Source organism: Moschus berezovskii, chromosome X, assembly GCF_049115385.1.
Source record: "Moschus berezovskii isolate FMDL1 chromosome X, NW_MosBer_1.0, whole genome shotgun sequence".
NCBI classification, from domain to species: Eukaryota; Metazoa; Chordata; class Mammalia; order Artiodactyla; family Moschidae; genus Moschus; species Moschus berezovskii.
Window position 1 is genome coordinate 126,084,211 of NC_142488.1, and position 22,528 is coordinate 126,106,738.

Here is a 22,528-nt window from a genome sequence, read left to right on the forward strand (position 1 = left end):
CCAAAACAACAAAGTAAATGGCAACTTACTGGGATCATACTTATCAGTAATTACCTTAAATGAAAATGGGTTGAATGTCCCAACCCAAAGACAAAGACTGACTGAATGGATACAAAACTAAGACCCCTATATATGCTGTCTACAGGAGACCTACCTCAAAACAAGGGACACATACAGACTGAAAGTGAAGGGCTGGGAAAAGATATTTCACACAAATGGAAACCGAAAGAAAGCAGGAATAGCAATACTCATATCAGATAAAACAGACTTTAAAATAAAGGCTGCGAAAAGAGACAAAGGACACTCCATAATGATCAAAGGATCAATCTAAGAAGATGTAACAATTATAAATATATATGCACCAAACATAGGAGCACCACAATATGTAAGGCAAATGCTAACAAGTATGAAAAGGGAAATTAACAGTAACACAATAATAGTGGGAGACTTTAATACCCCACTCACACCTATGGATAGATCAACTAAACAGAAAATTAACAAGGAAACACAAACTTTAAATGATACAATGGAACAGCTAGACCTAATTGATATCTATAGGACATTTCACCCCCAACAAATGAATTTCACCTTTTTCTCAAGTGCACACAGAACCTTCTCCAGGATAGATCGCATCCTGAGCCATAAATCCAGCCTTGGTAAATTCAAAAAAATTGAAATCATTCCAAGTATCTTTCCTGACCACAATGCAGTAAGATTAGATGTCAATTACAGGAAAAAAACCTATTAAAAATTCCAACATATGGAGGCTAAACAACACGCTTCTGAATAACCAACAAATCACAGAAGAAATTTAAAAAAAAGAAATCAAAATATGCATAGAAAAGAACGAAAATGAAACACAACAACCCAAAACCTATCAGTTCAGTTCAGTTCAGTCACTCAGTCGTGTCCGACTCTTTGTGATCCCATGAACCACAGCACGCCAGGACTCCATGTCCATCACCAACTCCTGAAGTCCACCCAAACCCACGTCCATTGAGTGGGTTATGCCATTCAACCATCTCATCCTCAGTCATCCCCTTCTCCTCCTGCCCTCAATCTTTCCCAGCATCAGAGTCTTTTCCAATGAGTCAGCTCTTTGCATCAGGTGGCCAAAGTATTGGGGTTTCAGCTTCAGCATCATTCCCTCCAATGAACACCCAGGACTGATCTCCTTTAGGATTAACTGGTTGGTATTCCTCACAGTCCAAGGGACTCTCAAGAGTCTTCTCCAACACCACAGTTCAAAAGCATCAGTTCTTCTGCGCTCAGCTTTCTTTATAGTCCAACTCTCACATCCATACATGACGACTGGATAAACCATAGCCTTGACTAGATGGACCTTTGTTGGCAAAGTAACGTCTCTACTTTTTAATATGCTGTCTTGGTTGGTCATAACTTTCCTTCCAAGGAGTAAGCGTCTTTTAATTTCATGGCTGCAATCACCATCTGCAGTGATTTTGGAGCCTAGAAAAATAAAGTCAGCCACTGTTTCCACTGTTTCCCCATCTATTTGCCATGAAGTGATGGGACCGGATGCCATGATCTTAGTGGGACACTGTAAAATCAGTGCTAACGGGAAGGTTTATAGCAATACAGGCTTACCTCAAGAAACAAGAAAAAAGTCAAATAAATAACCTAACTCTACACATAAAGCAACTAGAAAAGGAAGAAATAAAGAACACCAGGGTGAGTAGAAGGAAAGAAATCTTAAAAATTAGGGCAGAAATAAATGCAAAAGAAACAAAAGAGACCATAGCAAAAATCAGCAAAGCTAAAAGCTGGTTCTTTGAGAAGATAAATAAAATTGATAAACCATTAACCAGACTCATCAAGAAACAAAGGGAGAAAAATCAAATAAACAAAATTTGAAATAAAAATGGAGAAATCACAACAGAAAACACAGAAATACAAAGGATCATAAGAGACTACTATCGGCAACTATATGCCAATAAAATGGGCAACTTGGAAAAAATGGACAAATTCTTAGAAAAATATAACTTTCCAAAACTGAACCAGGAAGAAATAGATAATCTTAACAGACCCATCACAAGCACGGAAATTGAAACTGTAAACAGAAATCTTCCAGCAAACAAAAGCCCAGGAACAGATGGCTTCACAGCTGAATTTTACCAAAAATTTAGAGAAGAGCTAACACCAATCCTACTCAAACTGTTTCAGAAAATTGCAGAGGAAGGTAAACTTCCAAACTCATTCTATGAGGCCACCATCACCCTAATACCAAAACCAGACAAAGATGCCACAAAAAAAGAAAACTACAGGCCAATATCACTGATGAACATAGATGCAAAAATCATTAACAAAATTCTAGCAAACAGAATCCAACAACATATTAAAAAGATCATACACAATGACCAAGTGGACTTTATCTCAGGGATGCAAGGATTCTTTAATATCAGCAAATCAATCCATGTAATACACGACATTGAGTTAGACAAGGCTGTGGTCCATGTGATCAGATTGACTAGTTTTCCATGATTATGATTTCAGTGTGTCTGCCCTCTGATGCCCTCTCGCGATACCTACCATCTTATTTGGGTTTCTTTTACCTTGGCCGTGGGGTATCTCATCTTGGCTGCTCCAGCAAAGCGCAGCCGCTGCACCTTACCTTGGATGAGGGTTATCTCCTCACGGCCACCCCTCCTGAGCTTGAACATTACAGCCCTCCTGCGCCCACGCAGCCGCGGCCACTTGGACGTGGGGTAGCTCCTCTTGGCCGCCACCCCTGTCTTCGGGCGTGGGGTAGATCCACTCGGCCCCGCCCCTGACCTTGGTCGAGGGATAGCTCTTCTCAGTCACCGTCCCTGGCCTCGGGCATGGGGTAGCTCCTCTCGGTCACACTTCTGCGTGTGGTCGGTCACAGAGGCAGCGTGGCTTCGGCACGCTTGGAGCCGGCGTGGCTTCTGGGCGCTCTGAGCTGGCGTGGTGTGGGGCCACCCAAGACAGGCTGGTCATGGTGGAGAGGTCTGACAGAATGTGGTCCACTAAAGAAGGGAATGGCAAACCACTTCAGTATACTTGCCTTGAGAACCCCATGAACATTATGAAAAGGCAAAATGATAGGACACTGAATGAGGAACTCCCCAGGTAGGTAGGTGCCCAATATGCTACTAGAGATCAGTGGAGAAATAACTCCAGAAACAATGAAAGGATGGAACCAAAGCAAAAACAATACCCAGTTGTGGATGTGACTGGTGACAGAAGCAAGGTCCGATGCTGTAAAGAGCAATATTGCATAGGAACCTGGAATGTTAGGTCCATGAATCAAGGCAAATTGGAAGTGGTCAAACAGGAGATTGCTAGAGTGAACGTCGACATTCTAGGAATCAGTGAACTCAAATGGACTGGAATGGGTGAATTTAACTCAGATGACCATTATATCTACTACTGTGGGCAGGAATCCCTTAGAAGAAGTGGAGTAGCCATCATGGTCAACAAAAGAGTCTGAAATGCAGTACTTGGATACAATCTCAAAAACGACAGAATGATCTCTGTTTATTTCCAAGGCAAACCATTCAATATTACAGTAGTCCAAGCCTATGCCCCAACCAGTAATGCTGAAGAAGCCGAAAGGGAATGGTTCTATGAAGACCTACAAGAACTTTTAGAACTAACACCCAAAAAAGATGTCCTTTTCATTATAGGGGACGGAATGCAAAAGTAGGAAGTCAACAAACACCTGGAATAACAGGCAAATTTGGCCTTGGCACATGGAATGAAGCAGGGCAAAGGCTAATAGAGTTTTGTCAAGAGAACGCACTGGTCATAGCAAACACCCTCTTCCAATAACACAAGAGAAGACTCTACACATGGACATTACCAGATGGTCAACACCGAAATCAGATTGATTATATTCTTTGCAGCCAAAGATAAAGAAGCTCTATACAGTTAGCAAAAACAAGACCGGGAGCTGACTGTGGATCAGATCATGAACTCCTTATTGCCAAATTCAGACTTAAACTGAAGAAAATAGGGAAAACCACTAGACCATTCAGATATGATCTAAATCAAATCCCTTATGATTATACAGTGGAAGTGAGAAATAGATTTAAGGGACTAGATCTGATAGATAGAGTGCCTGATGAACTCTGGACGGAGGTTCGTGACACTGTAAAGGAGACAGGGACCAAGACCATCCCCATGGAAAACAAATGCAAAAAAGCAAAATGGCTGTCTGAGGAGGCCTTACAAATAGCTGTGAAAATAAGAGAAATGAAAAGCAAAGCAGAAAAGAAAAGATATAAGCATCTGAATGCAGAGTTCCAAAGAATAGTAAGAAGAGATAAGAAAGCCTTCCTCAGCGATCAATGCAAAGAAATAGAGGAAAACAACAGAATAGGAAAGACAAGAAATCTCTTCAAGAAAATTAGAGATACCAAGGGAACATTTCATGCAAAGATGGGCTCGATAAAGGACAGAAATGGTATGGACCTAACAGAAGCAGAAGATATTAAGAAGAGGTGGCAAGAATACACAGATTAACTGTACAAAAAGATCTTCACTACCCAGATAATCACGATGGTGTGATCACTCACCTAGAGCCAGACATCCTGCAATGTGAAGTCAAGTGGGCCTTAGAAAGTATTACTACGAACAAAGCTAGTGGAGGTGATGGAATTCCAGTTGAGCTATTTCAAATCCTGAAAGATGATGCTGTGAAAGTGCTGTACTCAATATGCCAGCAAATTTGGAAAAGTCAGCAGTGGCCACAGGACTGGAAAAGGTCCGTTTTCATTCCAATCCGAAAGAAAGGCAATGCCAAAGAATGCTCAAACTACTGCACAATTGCACTCATCTCACACAGTAGTAAATTCATGCTCAAAATTCTCCAAGCCAAGCTTCAGCAATATGTGAACCGTGAACTTCCAGATGTTCAAGCTGGATTTAGAAAAGGCAGAGGAACCAGAGATCAAATTTCCAACATCCGCTGGATCATGGAAAAAGCAAGAGAGTTCCAGAAAAACAACTATTTCTGCTTTATTGACTATGCCAAAACCTTTGACTGTGTGGATCACAATAAACTGTGGAAAATTCTGAAAGAGATGGGAATCCCAGACCACCTGACCTGCCTCTTGAGAAACCTGCATGCAGGTCAGGAAGCAAGAGTTAGAATTGGACATGGAACAACAGACTGGTTCCAAATAGGTAAAGGAGTACGTCAAGGTTGTATATTGTCACCCTGCTTATTTAACTTATATGCAGAGTACATCATGAGGAACGCTGGGCTGGAAGAAGCACAAGCTGGAATCAGGTTTGCTGGGAGAAATATCAATAACCTCAGATATGCAGATGACACCACCCTTATGGCAGAAAGTGAGGAGGAACTAAAAAGCCTCTTGATGAAAGTGAAAGAGGAGAGTGAAAAGGTTGGCTTGAAGCTCAACATTCAGAAAACTAAGATTATGGCATCTGGTCCCATCACTTCATGGGAAATAGATGAGGAAACAGTGGAAAAAGTGTCAGACTTTATTTTTTGGAGCTCCAAAGTCACTGCGGATGCTGATTGCAGCCATGAAATTAAAAGACGCTTACTCCTTGGAAGGAAAGTTATGACCAACCTAGATAGCATATTAAAATCAGAGTCATTACTTTGCCAACAACGGTCCGTCTAGTCAAGGCTATGGTTTTTCGTGGTCATGTATGGATGTGAGAGTTGGACTGTGAAGAAGGCTGATCGCCAAAGAATTGATGCTTTTGAATTGTGGTGTTGGAGAAGACTCTTGAGAGTCCTTTGGACTGCAAGGAGATCCAACCAGTCCATTCTAAAGGAGATCAGTCCTGGGTGTTTATTGGAGGGAATGATTCTAAAGCTGAAACTCCAATACTTTGGCCACCTCATGCGACGAGTTGACTCACTGGAAAAGACTTGATGCTGGGTGGGATTGGGGGCAGGAGGAGAAGGGGACGACAGAGAATGAGATGGCTGGATGGCATCACTGACTCGATGGATATGAGTTTGAGTGAACTCTGGGAGTTGGTGATAGACAGAGAGGCCTGGCGTGCTGTGATTCATGGGGTCGCAAAGAGTTGGACACGACTGAGTGACTGAACTGAACTGAACTGAATACACCACATTAATAAATTGAAAGATAAAAACCATATGATTATCTCAATAGATGCAAAGAAAGCCTTTGACAAAATTCAACATCCATTTATGATATAATCCTCTCAGAAGGCGGGAATAGAAGGAACATTCCTCAACATAATAAAAGCTATATATGACAAACCCACAGCAATCATTGTCCTCAGTGCTAAAAAATTGAAAGCATTTCTCCTAAAGTCAGGAACAAGACAAGGGTGCCCACTCTCATCACTACTATTCAACATAGTTTTGGAAGTTTTGGCCACAGCAATCAGAGCAGAAAAAGAAATAAAGGAATCCAGATTGAAAAAGAAGAAGCAAAACTCTCACTGTTTGCAGAGGACATGATCCTCTACATAGAAAACCCTAAAAAATCCACCAGAAGATTACTAGAGCTAATCAATGAATATAGTAAAGTTGCAGGATATGAAATTAACACACAGAAATCCCTTGCATTCCTACACATTAACAATGAGAAAACAGAAAGAGAAATTAAGGAAACAATTCCATTCACCATTGCAATGAAAAGAATAAAATACTTAGGAATAAATCTACCTAAAGAAACAAAAGAACTATGTATATAGAAAACTATGAAACACTGATGAAAGAAATCAAAGAGGACACAAATAGATGGAGAAATATACCATGTTCAAGAATTGGAAGAAACAATATAGTGAAAATGAGTATACTACCAAAAGCAATCTATAGATCCAATGCAATCACTTTCAAGTTACCAACGGTATTTTTCACAGGACTAGAACAAATAATTTCACAATTTGTATGGAAATACAAAAAACTTCGAATAGCCAAAGCAATCTTGAGAAAGAAGAATGGAACTGGAGCAATCAACCTGCCTGGCTTTAGGCTATACTACAAAGCTGCAGTCATCAAGACATTATGGTACTGGCACATAGACAGAAATATAGATCAATGAAACAAGATAGAAAGCCCAGAGATAAATCCACGCACCTATGGACACCTTGTTTTTGACAAAGGAGGCAAGAATATTCAATGGAGAAAAGATAATCTCTTTAACAAGTGGTGCCGGGGAAACTGGTCAACCACTTGTAAAAGAATGAAACTAGAACACTTCCTAACACCATCCACAAAAATAAACTAAAAATGGATTAAAGATCTAAACAGAAGACCAGAAACTATAAAACTCCTAGAAGAAAATATAGGCAAAAGACTCTCTGACATAAATCACAGCAGGATCCTCCAAGACCCACCTCCCAGAGTAATGGAAATAAAAGCAAAAATGAACAAATGGGACCTAATTAAAATTAAAAGTTTTTGCACAACAAAGGAAACTATAAGCAAGGTGAAAAGACAGCCTTCAGAATGGGAGAAAATAATAGCAAATGAAGCAACTGACAAAGAATTAACCTCAAAAATATACAAGCAACTCCTTCAGCTCACTTCCAGAAAAATAAATGACCAAATCAAAAAAATGGGCCAAAGAACTAAACAGATATTTCTCCAAAGAAGACATACAGATGGCTAACAAACACATGAAAAGATGCTCAACATCACCCATTATCATAGAAATGCAAATCAAAACCACAATGAGGTACCATTTCACACCAGTCAGAATGGCTGCTATCCAAATGTCTACAAACAATAAATGCTGGAGTGGGTATGGAGAAAAGGGAACCCTCTTACACTGTTGGTGGGAATGCAAACTAGTACAGCCACTATGGAGAACAGTGTGGAGATTCCTTAAAAAAAAAACTGGAAATAGAACTGCCATATGACCCACTGCTGGGCATACACACTGAGGAAACCAGAATTGAAAGCGATACGTGTACCCCAATGTTCATCGCAGCACTGTTTACAATAGCCATGACATGGAAGCAACCTAGATGTCCACTGGCAGACAAATGGAAAAGTAAGCTGTGGTACATATACACAACGGAATATTACTCAACCTTTAAAAATAATACATTTGAATCAGTTCTAATGAGGTGGATGAAACTGGAGCCTATTATACAGAGTGAAGTAAGTCAGAAAGAAAAGCACCAATACAGTGTACTAACACATATATATGGAATTTAGAAAGATGGTAACGATAACCCTATATGCAAGACAGCAAAAGAGATACAAATGTATAGAACAATCTTTTGGACTCTGTGGGAGAAGTCAAGGATGGGATGATTTGAGAGAATAGCATTGAAACATGTACATTATCATATGTGAAACATATCGCCAGTCCAGGTTCGATGCATGAGACAGGGTGCTCAGGGCTGGTGCACTGGGATGACCCAGAGGGATGGGATAGGGAGGGAGGTGGGAGGGGGGGTTTAGGATGGGGAACACATGTACACCCATGGCTGATTCATGTCAATGTATGGCAAAAACCACTACAATATTGTAAAGTAATTAGCCTCCAATTAAAATAAATAAATCTTAAAATTTTAAAAAAAGAAATTATCTCAAACTTAGTAGCTTAAAACACCACATCTGTTTTATGTCTTATCTCATAATTTTGCACTCAAAAGTCTGGATGTGCTTCACTTGATTCTCCACCTCAGCTCTTAAAAGGCTCAAAGCAAGATTTTGGCTTAGCTGAATTTTCATCTGGATGCTCTTAGGTGGAATTTGCTATCAAATCTATTCATAATGTTGGCAGAATCCTGTTCCTTGCCAGGAGGGACTGAAGTTCTTGATTTTCTGGTTGACTGTTGGGGGTCACCATTAACTCATAGAGGCAACTATTTGGTCCTTGTTATATAACCCTCAAGTCAGCAACTGCACATTAGTTCATCTTGTGTCTTGTATTCCCTTGTCCTCTTGTGCTACCTGCTAGAAAAATCTTCTGCTTTTGAAAGGCTTGTGAGAGTAGGTTCAGTTCAGTTCAGTTCAGTCCCTCAGTCACGTCCGACTCTTTGCAACCCCATGAATCACAGCACGCCAGGCCTCTCTGTCCATCACCAACTCCCGGAGTCCACTCAAACTCATGTCCATCGAGTCAGTGATGCCATCCAGCCATCTCATTCTCTGTCATCCCCTTCTCCTCCTGCCCTCAATCCCAGCCAGCATCAGAGTCTTTTCCAGTGAGTCAACTCTTTCCATGAGGTGGCCAAAGTATTGGAGTTTCAGCTTCAGCATCAGTCCTTCCAATGAACACCCAGGATTGATCTCCTTTAGAATGGACTGGTTGGATCTCCTTGCAGTCCAAGGGACTCTCAAGAGTATTCTCCAACACCACAGTTCAAAAGCATCAATTCTTTGGCGATCAGCTTTCTTCACAGTCTAACTCTCACATCCATACATGACCACGGGTAAAACCATAGCCTTGACTAGATGGACCTTTATTGGCAAAGTAATGTCTCTGCTTTTTATATGCTATCTAGGTTGGCCATAACTTTTCTTCCAAGGAGTAAATAGGTTAGGCCCATCCATATAACCCCACTATATGACAGTCAACTGATGAGTAGCCTTAATTACATCTGCAAAATCACTTTTGTCATGTTAGGTAACATGATCAAGGAATAAAGGTCATAGAGACCACGTTAGAATTCAGCCAAGCATAGACAGAGAAAGTTGTGTAGCAGAAGTACAATCATATGTATTTTGGTCACATCTTAATGGAACTTATTTTTAGCTTCAGTCTCTCTTTAGTCTGATGTATACATACATTCTATTGATAATGGGGTGCTTCTGTGCACCCCCAATGCTATGACTTTGTAGGTCAGACAACTTCCATGTCAGATTGGGCAGCTCATGTGGCATGAGAACTTTGTGTCTTGTGTCTAAGCAGTCAGTCTCTACTAAGGTCCAGCAATAAGTCAAATGTTTCTTGAAATGGCAGAATGACATTTGCATCTCTAGTAAATTATTGTCTCTGCAGAGCTCAGGTCCTGTAATCAGTAAGCATCTGATCATTTCTCTTTCCACATTGCACTGGTACCCTAAAAAGTGGATGCAGGTCCCTCTGGGTATCAATGAGAGAAAGATAAAACTGTATAAACATTTGCTCTGTCACAGCGTCTTTCCTCAAGAGGCCTTTCCTTCATTTATAAGGTTATGGATCTGTAAACTAGGTCATGTCTGGGATTTGATTGTTTCAAGGCCTCTCATTTATAATGGGAATAAGGAAGAAAATATTTAGAGTGCAGTAGATTGTACAGAGCACCTCTGAATACTGCTATGTCCAGTGATTAACATTAATGGAAACTGCTGCTGCTGCTGCTGCTGCTAAGTCACTTCAGTCGTGTCCGACTCTGTGTGACCCCATAGACGGAAGCCCACCAGGCTCCCCCATCCCTGGGATTCTCCAGGCAAGAACACTGGAGTGGGTTGCCATTTCCTTCTCCAATGTGTGAAAGTGAAAAGTGAAAGTGAAGTCGCTCAGTCGTGTCCGACTCTTAGCGACTCTTAGCGACCCCAGGCTACCCTACCAGGCTCAACCATCCATGGGATTTTCTAGGCAAGAGTACTGGAGTGGCTTGCCATTGCCTTCTCCGTCAATGGAAACTACAACAACCTAATTCATTCAGGACTGCTAATGGTGGTGAACCACAGGAAGGAAACTTTGCATCACCCTATCAGGAAAATGACCCTCTCCAGGGAAGGTGCTTGTTGAGGACAAAGAGAATATAGAATGGGTAATGAAAGAAGACTATATGACTGCTTTCAGAAACAAGGACTGGAATCATTATCAGTATTCCTTTCTCATTTTGATATCAGTATGTTTACATATATATTGACCAAATATCTTTTGTTTTTATCTCTTCTCATACCCTTATCTGCTAACCTCAGATGTCTTCATTAGACTTAACTTTGTTTCTCAGGACTTAAGATACAAGGTGTTAAACTGAGGGTGTGAATCAGGCAGCAACAGAAGGAATAAGACCTGAAAGCAAAAATTAGGCTTTGTATCTTCTTTTGCATTTCACTGGTCTTAGGATGTTCCCTATGATCCTGAATTGGCCAGCTCAATAAATAGTGGGATGAGTCTTTGAAGTCTAAGTTACAGTTCCAGCCTGGTGTCAGTTCCTTTTGGAACTGGGGCAACATAATTGAGGAACTGCTACATATCCTCTAGGAAAAATTTTCTTCCTGCCCTCATAGCTTTCAACTCTGCTAGACTAGATGCCTTCCTTCCAAATGGAGAAATTTTATCAACATGGGACCCAATAATGACTCATTGAAATGGCAGTCAAGAAAGACTTCCAGTTAGCCACTTTGGAATGCTCATTCCTCTTAACCAACAGGCATGAAGGGGGTTTCTGTGCTGGCTGGAGTGATGGAATCTGACTACCAAAAGAAACTGGGTTGCTACCATTCAGTGGCTAGGAGAAATATGTGCAGAATATCTAGAGCCTCTCCTAATACTCCCATGTTTTGTGATGAAGGTATATGGGAAATTACAACAATCCAAATCAGACAGAATATCTAACAGTCCAGATCCTTCAGGAATGGAGGATTGAGTCACCCCATCCCTTAGGCCACGAACCAAGACCAGCTAAGGTGCAGTCTCAGGGCAAAGGGAACGAGAAATGAGTATTACAGGATGCCATTTTAAACACCAGTTACAATAATGTGACCTGCTGCAAAAACAAGGGATGTACGTAAACTGATGTGTTAATAATCCATCATGCCATGTGGGAAACACACACACACACACACACACACACACACACACACATGGATTATCTATTCAAATGAGTTCTTAGGGCAAAAGCCCACTTTTTACTAACAAAAATTTATAATATTATAAAGTTCCACTGCTTTTTCGTAGCCTCTGGAAGGCAAGTCTTTTAAACACATGCTAGGAGACTAGGAGATTACAACAGCGTTTCATTCTACTCTAGAAAACAGCAATTTGATCTTCTTTTTCCATTGATCATTGAGATAACTGGATTATATGTTTTAGGCACAATGGTTTTTGTTGAACGAGTAGCCATATTCCATTCTTTCTAGTACCTTCTCAAGGTGATCAGTTAAGTCTTGGCTTTTAAATCTGAAAATGAAGAGACATGACAGTAACAAAGATAACCAATGAAATGATGGCATGGGCAGCACTATGGGGGATAGAAAGAGGAACTTAGAATCCACTTGGGACTAGTAAGTGGACCCTGATGGTAAGAGACAATCCAGCAAATACAGAGCGTGTCAACTGAGGTTCAAGACCCAATCAAATTCTGGTGTGAACAGAAGTCCCTTTGGGCTTGGAAGAATGAGACAGACTCAGATAATATTAACCTGAATAACTGTGGAGACAGCATTAACTCTCTTGAAGGACCCAGTGAGAAACACAAGGTGGGGCCTGTACCCACCTCTCACCCCAACATTGCATTGAGCCTAGCTGTTAAAAAAAATTGGAGAGTTCCTCTTTAGACCCACCTTGTTGCTTCCTTGATAGCAAATTCAACAAATCACTTCCTCACTTCTAGTGGTCCTTGCACTTCTTTAAGCAATCTGAAGATTTTTTCATATCCTAGAGATATATTTTTAAAATTTTCAGTTATTTCTCAAAATATGAAAAGATGGTAGAACTCAATCTTGGTGTATCTGCTACTTCAGATATTCAATTGATAAAATGTTACGTAGAGTATGTGTTTTAAATGTGTCAGTCATGATGCCTGAACATATCTACCAATAGAATTCTTGCAAGCAATAACCAAGTAAAAATTAAAATAACCCCCCAAAAAGGTACAGTGGAATATTATAGTCAAAATAAAAAGCAGCTATCCTAAATTATGTGAAAACCCAACTTGGGCAACAAATGAACTTCAAGACTTACGTTGAATCTATCCTAAATCATAGGATGAGAGAGACTCTGCATGGTATTTTGTGTGCTTGTTTTCTGATAGAAATTGTTATACTACTTACTTTGTTCAGGTTGCTGAATTTCTGTCTTTAATTCACATTTTATATCAGCATTGATTTCCTCTGGACTTAACAACAATTTAGTCGGCATCATTCCCAAAGAAGCCATCACCAAGATTTTTTGTTCATCTGCAAAAAGACAGCTGGTAATGAGTCCTGATAGAGGGCATTACTAGAAGGTCTGTGAATCAGCCCACCCTTACTGGGGCCGGTTAAGTCATCAGACAAAGAAGCCAACTGGTTGGATAGCATACCACCGCCTGCCAAGTCTATGAGGTCTGCTGGAATAGATTTTGACAAGAAGCCATCATGTGGAGTATGACCACTTCCCCTCCCTTCCTCATGGATATTGTGAATGACAGGGGCTTCTAAAAACCTAATATAGAGTTTGAACTGAAAGATATTTGTGCTCACTTACCCTCACAGGGAGATCTATGTGCTCTTCAGTTTCTAGGGAATTATTTATTTCACAAACCAGGAAGATGTTCCAAGTGGATATATCAGATCCCACAAATAGGACTGAGCAAGGAGCACACAATAGAACACTTTTTCTCTCTTGACACTCTCAGTACATACAGAAATGTATCTGAACAGTTCAATTACTATGCAAACATTCATAGAGCCCTGGCACTCACGATTTAATATCTCCTCAATGCTCTGTATGAGTTGAAAAGCTCAAAGTCTCACTTGATGTCAAGATGTCTGATATCCACACTATATCACCCCAAATCCCTGTCAGTACATGATCCTCCTCACCCATCTTTTCTGTCTCAGAAAAGTGAATTTCTTTTTACTCCAGGTCTGACATCTCTCCTCCATTGACTCATTATCCTCTGTGCTGGGCACCATGCCAGGAGCTAGGCGGCAGCCTCCAACAGCACACAGAGAAACAATCCCTGCCCTTATGGAATGTCCATGCTCATGGGAAGGCCAGGTAGGAAGTGTAATATGATCCAACAAAATAATTACAGTTCAAATTAATGTTCGGGGAGAAGCAAGCATGGAGAGGACAGAGAGCAGGAGGGCTAGCCCCAGTGGATCACGAGGTCAGACAGATCCTTCTGAGCAGGTGTCCTTTGGGCAGAGGCTGGAGGAGGAGAGACAGCCGGCCTGTGCCCATTCAGAGGACACATGTTAAGAGAGGATGGTGGGCCCAGGTCGTGCAGAACTGGTGGACCAGAGTCAGGAGCTCATATTGTGCTCTGAGTGCCGAGGAAAGGTAATGAGGCGTTTTCAGCATGGATGTGGTATGATCTGATTTCCGTGTTGACATGACCACTCTGGCTGCAGGGTTAGACAGTGAGGGTCAGACTAGCAAGAATGGGGATCAGATCAGATAAGAAACTATTGTAGTATCTTGTTGAAAGTTCACATCAGAGTAGACTAGAGATGATAGAGAAAAATGTTGGGATTCAGGACTCTTTACAATAATATCTACAGGGAAAATGACAAGGGAAAGTAGGGGTAGAAAGAACGAAAGGGGGTTACAAGTATGAAAAGAAAACCAGTAGACCTTGGAATATGGGAGTCCAAGAAAGTTTCCGTGAAGGAGGGAGTTAACAACTGTGTCAAATATGGCTGAGAAATTAATGGCAATCTCGGCCAAAATTGGAGAGATTGATGAGAACAGTTCCAGTAAAGTGGAGATGGCAGAATCCACACTTAACTGCATCAGATCATGAAGAGGAGGTGAGAACAGTCATCTTTACCATCTTCCATGGACTCAGATGAGGTTCCAGAATAGGACTCTCCTTCCTCTTCCTGTTTCACTGACAGCAGGTCCACACTCAGCTTTTCCTTAGATGTGGAAGGACTCTTGGGTTCTCCGCAAAGTTCCATTTGTTTTTCAGGCTCTACAGCCAACTCTGTTTCATCACTCATCTTTTCCTGAAAAACATCAATGCACAGGTTCCATTCACAACAAAAATCTAACAATCACAAAATTGCAAACAGTTTGTGTATGTATATACAATCAAGAAAGTGAATCACTAATTTGAGTTTTATCCATGGTCCAATATTTACCATACCTCAACAAATACTCTTTCCAGAAAACACCACTTAATTTTAATCCAGTCTAAAAATGGAGGAAGTTAATACACATGGTTGTGTCAAAAGCCAAATGTGGTATAACCATGAGTAATCAGAATGCTTGGGGAATGGACAACTCTCATCAACAAAAAAGTGGATTACTTCTTTGAGGGAATAGAAACCAATCTGTGTCAACTCTTGTTAGGGGAAATAATTCCTTTTCTTTGTCTTCATTTTAGAAGGTCAATATAAACTGATAACATCTCACAAGGATATGTGAAGAAAGGAAAACTAAAGGCCTTTATACTAATATCTCTTCTGAACTAAAACCCAATAATCCTAAATCAAAGACTAATTAATAAAATACAGTAATATATAAAAGGATATATATTCTGTCTTGATGAAGTATATTGCAGGAAGGCAAGATTCAAAACTTAACATAATACTTAACAACCAGTCCAGGTTCGATGCATGATATAGGATGCTTGGGGCTGGTGCACTAGGATGAACCAGATGGATGGGATAGGGAGGGAGGTGGGAGCAGGGTTCAAGATGGGGAACACAAGTACACCCGGGGCAGATTCATGTCAATGTATGGAAAAACCAATACAATAATGTAAAGTAACTAACCTTCAATTAAAATAAATAAATTAAAAAAATAACAACAGCAAACCAAAGGAAAACGCTATGATTACTTTTATAGATGGGTTAAATTTCAATACCTATTCAGGATAAAATCGATCCACAATTTAGAATAACAGGCAACTTACTTAATCTGATAAGTGTATCTACTCCCCCAAAAATCTATAGCAAATGTCCTACTTAATGACGAAATAGCAAACATTTTCTCCCAAAGTTCAGAATAAATGGTGTCTGGTATCTATTCAACAAATAACTGATGGTTCTAAAAAGTTCAGTAGTGCCAGGAAATTATAACAGTTGTGAAGTTTGGAAAGAAAAAAGTAAACCTGTCATTATTCACAGATGTCATTACATAGAATATGCCAAAGAATATAAATCATTACAGTTAATAGGTGAATTTAATAAAGTTATTAGTTATAATAATAGCCACTTTTTAGTTATTATTACCACTTTTCTATCCCCATATAATAGCAACAAATAACTAGAATCAGTTCAGTTCAGTTGCTCAGTCGTGTCCGACTCTCCACGACCCCATGAATCACAGCACGCCAGGCCTCCTTGTCCATCACCAACTCCCGGAGTACACTCAAACTCATGTCCACAGAGTCGGTGATGCCATCCAGCCATCTCATTCTCAGTCGTCCCCTTCTCCTCCCGCCCCCAACCTTTCCCAGCATCAGAGTCTTTTCCAGTGAATCAACTCGTCGCATGAGGTGGCCAAAGTATTGCAGTTTCAGCTTTAGCATCAGTCCCTCCAGTGAACATCCAGGATTGATCTCCTTTAGAATGGACTGGTTGGATCTCCTTGCAGTCCAAGGGACTCTCAAGAGTCTTCTCCAACACCACAGTTCAAAAGCATCGATTCTTCGGCGATCAGCCTTCTTCACAGTCCAACTCTCACAACCATTCATGACCACGGGAAAAACCATTGCCTTGACTAGACGGACCTTGGTTGGCAAAGTAATGTCTCTGCTTTTTAATATACTATCAAGGTTGGTCATAACTTTCCTTCCAAGGAGCAAGCGTCTTTTAATTTCATGGCTGCAATCAGCATCTGCAGTGATTTTGGAGCCCCCCAAAATAAAGTCTGACACTGTTTCCACTGTTTTTCCATCTATTTCCCATGAAGTGATGGGACCAGATGCCATGATCTCTGTTTTCTGAATGTTGAGCTTCAAACCAACCTTTTCACTCTCCTCTTTCACTTTCATCAAGAGGCTTTTGCGTTCCTCTTCACTTTCTGCCATAAGGGTAGTGTCATCTGCATATCTGAAGTGATTGATATTTCTCCCAGCAATCTTGATTCCAGCTTGTGCTTCTTCCAGCCCAGCGTTCCTCATGATGTAATCTGCATATAAGTTAAATAAGCAAGGTGACAATATACAACCTTGACGTACACCTTTTCCTATTTGGAACCAGTCTGTTGTTCCATGTCCAGTTCTAACTGTTGCTTCCTGACCTGCATACAGGTTTCTCAAGAGGCAGGTCAGGTGGTCTGAGATTCCCATCTCTTTCAGAATGTTCCACAGTTTATTGTGATCCACACAGTCAAAGGCTTTGGCATAGTCAATGAAGCAGAAATAGATGTTTTTCTGGAACTCTCTTGCTTTCTCCATGATCCAGCGGATGTTGGCAATTTGATCTCTGGTGCCTCTGCCTTTTCTAAAACCTGCTTGAACATCTGGGAGTTCACGGTTTACATACTGCTGAAGCCTGGCTTGGCGAATTTTGAGCATGACTTTAATAGCGTGTGAGATGAGTGCAATTGTGCGGTAGTTTGAGCATTCTTTGGCATTGCCTTTCTTTCGGATTGGAATGAAGACTGACCTCTTCCAGTCCTGTGGCCACTGCTGAGTTTTCCAAATCTGCTGGCATATTGAGTGCAGCACTTTCACAGCATCATCTTTCAAGACTTGAAATAGCTCAACTGGAATTCCATCACCTCCACTAGCTTTGTTAGTAGTGATGCTTTCTAAGGCCCACTTGACTTCACATTCCAAGATGTCTGGCTCTAGGTCAGTGATCACGTTATTGTGACTATCTTGGTCGTGAAGATCTTTTTTGTACAGTTCTTCTGTGTATTCCTGCCACCTCTTCTTAATATCTTCTGCTTCTGTTAGGTCCATACCATTTCTGTCCTTTATCGAGCCCATCTTTGCATGAAATGTTGCCTTGGAATCTCTAATTTTCTTGAAGAGGTCTCTTGTTTTTCCTATTCTGTTGTTTTTCTCTATTTCTTTGCATTGATCACTGAGGAAGTCTTTCTTATCTCTCCTTGCTATTCTTTGGAACTCTGCATTAAGATGCTTATATCTTTCCTTTTCTCCTTTGCTTTTCGCCTCTCTTCTTTTCACAGCTATTTGTAAGGCCTCCTCAGATAGCCATTTCACTCTTTTGCATTTCTTTTCCATGGGGATGGTCTTGGTCCCTATCTCCTGTACAATGTCACGAACCTCCGTCCAGAGTTCATCAGGCACTCTATCAATCAGATCTAGACCCTTAAATCTATTTCTCACTTCCACTGTATAATCATAAGGGATTTGATTGAGGTCATATCTGAATGGTCTAGTGGTTTTCCCTACTTTCTTCAATTTAAGTCTGAATTTCGCAACAAGGAGTTCATGATCTGAGCCACAGTCAGCTCCTGGTCTTGTTTTCGCTAACTGTATACAGCTTCTCCATCTTTGGTTGCAAAGAATATAATCAATCTGATTTCGGTGTTGACCATCTGGTGATGTCCATGTGTAGAGTCTTCTCTTGTGTTGTTGGAAGAGGGTGTTTGCTATGACCAGTGCATTCTCTTGACAAAACTCTATTAGCCTTTGCCCTGCTTCATTCCGTGCTCCAAGGCCAAATTTGCCAGTTACTCCAGGTGTTTCTTGACTTCCTACTTTTGCATTCCGTCCCCTATAATGAAAAGGACATCTTTTTTGGGTGTTAGTTCTAAAAGGTCTTGTAGGTCTTCATAGAACCGATTAACTTCGGCTTCTTCAGCATTACTGGTTGGGGCATAGGCCTGGATTACTGTAATATTGAATGGTTTGCCTTGGAAACGAACAGAAATCAATCTGTCGTTTTTGAGATTGCATCCAAGTACTGCATTTCGGACTCTTTTGTTGACCATGATGGCTACTCCATTTCTTCTAAGGGATTCCTGCCCACAGTAGTAGATATAATGGTCATCCGAGTTAAATTCACCCATTCCAGTCCATTTTAATTCACTGATTCCTAGAATGTCGACGTTCACTCTTGCCATCTCCTGTTTGACCACTTCCAATTTGCCTTGATTCATGGACCTAACATTCCAGGTTCCTATGCAATATTGCTCTTTACAGCACCTGACCTTGCTTCTATCACTGGTCACATCCACAACTGGGTATTGGTTTTGCTTTTGCTCCATCCCTTTATTCCTTCTATAGTTATTTCTCCACTGAGCTCCAGTAGCATACTGGGCACCTACCAACCTGGGGAATTCCTCATTCAGTATCCTATCATTTTGCCCTTTGTTACTGTTCATGGGGTTCTCAAGGCAAGTATACTGAAGTGGTTTGCCATTCCCTTCTCCAGTGGACCACATTCAGCTGTGGTCCATGTGATCAGATCGGCTAGTTTCCTGTGATTATTTCAGTTTGTCTGCCCTCTGATGCCCCCTAGCAATACCTACCGTCTTATTTGGGTTTCTCTTACCTTGGTCGTGGAAAAATCTCTTCACAGCCGCTCCAGCAAAGTGCAACCGCTGTACCTTACCTTGGAGGAGGGGTATCTCCTCAAGGCCGCCCCTCCTGACCTTGAACACAGAGTAGCTCCTCTCCGCCCTCCTGTGCCCGCGCAGCCACCGCCTGTTGGACGTGGAGTAGCTCCTCTTGGCCACCGGCCCTGGCCTCAGGCGTGTGGTAGCTCCTCACGGCCGCACCTCTTTGCGTGGTTCGTTGCGCCGGGGCCGGCGTCTCTCGCGTCGCGTCTGCGCCGCCGGGGCCGGCGTCTCTCGCGTCGCGTCTGCGCCGCCGGGGCCGGCGTCTCTCGCGTCGCGTCTGCGCCGCCGGGGCCGGCGTCTCTCGCGTCGCGTCTGCGCCGCCGGGGCCGGCGTCTCTCGCGTCGCGTCTGCGCGGCCGGGGCCGGCGTCTCTCGCGTCGCGTCTGCGCCGCCGGGGCCGGCGTCTCTCGCGTCGCGTCTGCGCCGCCGGGGCCGGCGTCTCTCGCGTCGCGTCTGCGCCGCCGGGGCCGGCGTCTCTCGCGTCGCGTCTGCGCCGCCGGGGCCGGCGTCTCTCGCGTCGCGTCTGCGCCGCCGGGGCCGGCGTCTCTCGCGTCGCGTCTGCGCCGCCGGGGCCGGCGTCTCTCGCGTCGCGTCTGCGCCGCCGGGGCCGGCGTCTCTCGCGTAATAACTAGAATATGAAGTTTTAAATATCACTGAAAACAGGATCAAAAACATCAAATACCTAAATCTAAGTAAATAGTGCTAGAGTACAACACAAAAGGAAATAGCAACCCACTCTAGTATTCTTGCTGGGAAAAATCTCATGGACAGAGCAGCCTGGCAGGCTACAGTCCATGGGATTACAAAGAGTCAGACGTGACTGAGCATGAACAACACAAAAACTATAAAACATTACTAAAAGAAATTAAAGACTTAAATGGAGAAAAATACTTTTTGCATGGACTGAAAGATTTGTTATTGAGTCATTACTGTAAATTCTCCCCAAAAATGATCACTACTGTGCGAGTGTGCTAAATTGCTTCAGTCGTGTCCAACTCTTTGCACCCCATGGACTATAGCCCACCAGGCTCCTCTGTCCACGGAATTCTCCAGGCAAGAATACTGGAGTGGGTTTCCATGCCTTCCTCCAGGGAATCTTCCCAACTCAGGTACCAAACTCACATCTCTTACACCTCCCGCATTGGCAGACAGGTTCTTTACCACCAGCACCACCTGGGAAGCCTTAATCCAATCTAAAATTCCACCATGTTGCATTTTTCTGGAAATTGACAAGCTGATAGTAAAAAGTGTGTAGAGATAGACCACATCTTGGGCCACAAACCAAACCTCAGTAAATTTAAGAAAATTGAAATCATATCAAGCATCTTCTCTGACAACAATGTTATGAGACTAGATATCAATTACAAGAAAGAAAACTGTAAGAAACACAAGCACATGGAGATTAAACAACACATTTCTAAATAACCAGCAGGTTACTGAAGAAATCAAAAGGAAATCAAAAAACTTCTAGAAACAAATGACAATGAGAACACAACTCAAAACCTATGGGATTCAGCAAAAGCAGTTATAATAGGGAAATTTATAATAAAATCCTATGTCAAGAAACAAGAAAAACATCAACATCAAATAAACAACCTAACTTTACACCTAAAGCAACTGGAAAAAGAAGACAAACAACAAAATAAGTAAAAGGAAATAAATCATAAAGATCCAAGCAGAAATAAATGAAAAAGAAATAAAAGAAACAATAGTAAATATTAATAAAACCTTAAGCTGATTCTTTGAGATGATAAAAAAAATTGACAAACACGTAGCCAGACTCATCAAGAAAAGAGAGAAAAATCAAAGCAACAAAATTAGAAATGTAAAAGGAGAGGTTACAACAGACAACGCAGGAATACAAAGAATTATAAGAGACTATTATGAACAACTATATGGCAATAAAATAGATAACCTGGAAGAAATGAACAGATTCTCAGAAAAGTTCAATCTGCCAAGACTGAAAAAGGAAGAAATAGAAATTATGAACAACCCAATTACAATCACTGAAATTGAAGCTGTGATCAAAAATCTCCCAAAACACAAAAGCCCAGGACCGGATAGAATTCACAGGAGAATTCTATCAAACATTTAGAGAAGAGTTAATGACTATCCTTCTAAAACTCTTTCCAAGAATTGCAGAGAAAGGAACACTTCCAAATTCATTCTATGAGGCCACCATCACACTGATACCGAAACCAGACAAAGACAACACAAAAAAAGAAAATTACAGGCCAATATCACTCATGAACATAGATGCAAAAATCCTCAACAAAATTTTAGCAAACAGAATTAAGCAACACATCAAAAAGCTCATACATCATGATCAAGTTAGGTTTACTCCAGGGATGCAAGGATTCTTCAATATATGGAAATTAATCAATGTGATACACCGTATTAACAAATTGAAAGAACAAAACCATATAATCATCTCAATAGATGCAGAAAAAGCTTTTGACAAAATTCAGCACCTATTTATGATTAAAACTATTCAAGAAATGGGCACAGAGGGAACCTACCTCAACGTAGGAAAGGCCATATATGATAAGCCTACAGAAAACATTACTCTCAATGGTGAAAAATGGAAAGCATTCCTCCTAAGATCAGGAACAAGACAAGGGTGTCCACTTTTGCCACTAATATTCAACATAGTTCTGGAAGTCTTAGCTACGGCAATCAGAGAAGAAAAATAAATAAAAGGAATCCAGATGGGAAAAGAAGTAAAGCTCTCACTGCTTGCAGATGACATGATACTGTACATACAAAACCCTAAAGATAGTATGAGAAAATTACTGGAGCTAATCAGAGAATTTAGCAAAGTTGCAGGATACAAAATCAATACACAGAAATCACCTACATTTCTATATACTAAAAATGAAAAACCAGAAAGACCTATTAAGGAATCAATCCCATTCACCATTGCAACAAAAAGAATTAAATATCTAGGAATAAACTTATCTAAGGAGACTAAAGAACTGTACACAGAAAATTATAAGACCCTAATGAAAGAAATCAAAGATGACATAAACAGATAGAGAGATATTCCATGGTCCTGGGTAGAAAGAATCAATATTGTGAAAATGACTGTACTACCAAATGCAATCTACAGATTCAATGTCATCCCTATCAAATTACCAATAGTATTTTTCACAGAACTAGAACAAGAAA

General features: G+C 41.2%; 1 protein-coding gene across 2 annotated transcripts; it reads right to left on the bottom strand.

Annotated features, from left to right (window-relative positions):
• Window positions 1-2,106: 2,106 nt before the first annotated feature.
• On the bottom strand, window positions 2,107-16,212 carry LOC129535195 (integrator complex subunit 6-like). 2 transcript variants are annotated; one of them, XM_055393834.2, is made up of 4 exons: window positions 14,647-16,212; window positions 12,941-13,066; window positions 12,452-12,545; window positions 2,107-3,005 (listed from the first exon to the last, which is right to left on the bottom strand). In XM_055393834.2, the coding sequence occupies exons 1-3, from the start codon at window positions 14,816-14,818 to the stop codon at window positions 12,484-12,486; spliced, it is 360 nt and encodes a 119-aa protein (XP_055249809.2). In that variant the 5' UTR covers window positions 14,819-16,212; the 3' UTR covers window positions 2,107-3,005; window positions 12,452-12,483. The 2 variants fall into 2 exon arrangements, with proteins under 2 accessions (XP_055249809.2, XP_088689795.1); XM_088833669.1 differs by lacking the exon at window positions 2,107-3,005 and adding an exon at window positions 11,922-12,068.
• Between the last annotated feature and the right edge of the window lie 6,316 nt (window positions 16,213-22,528).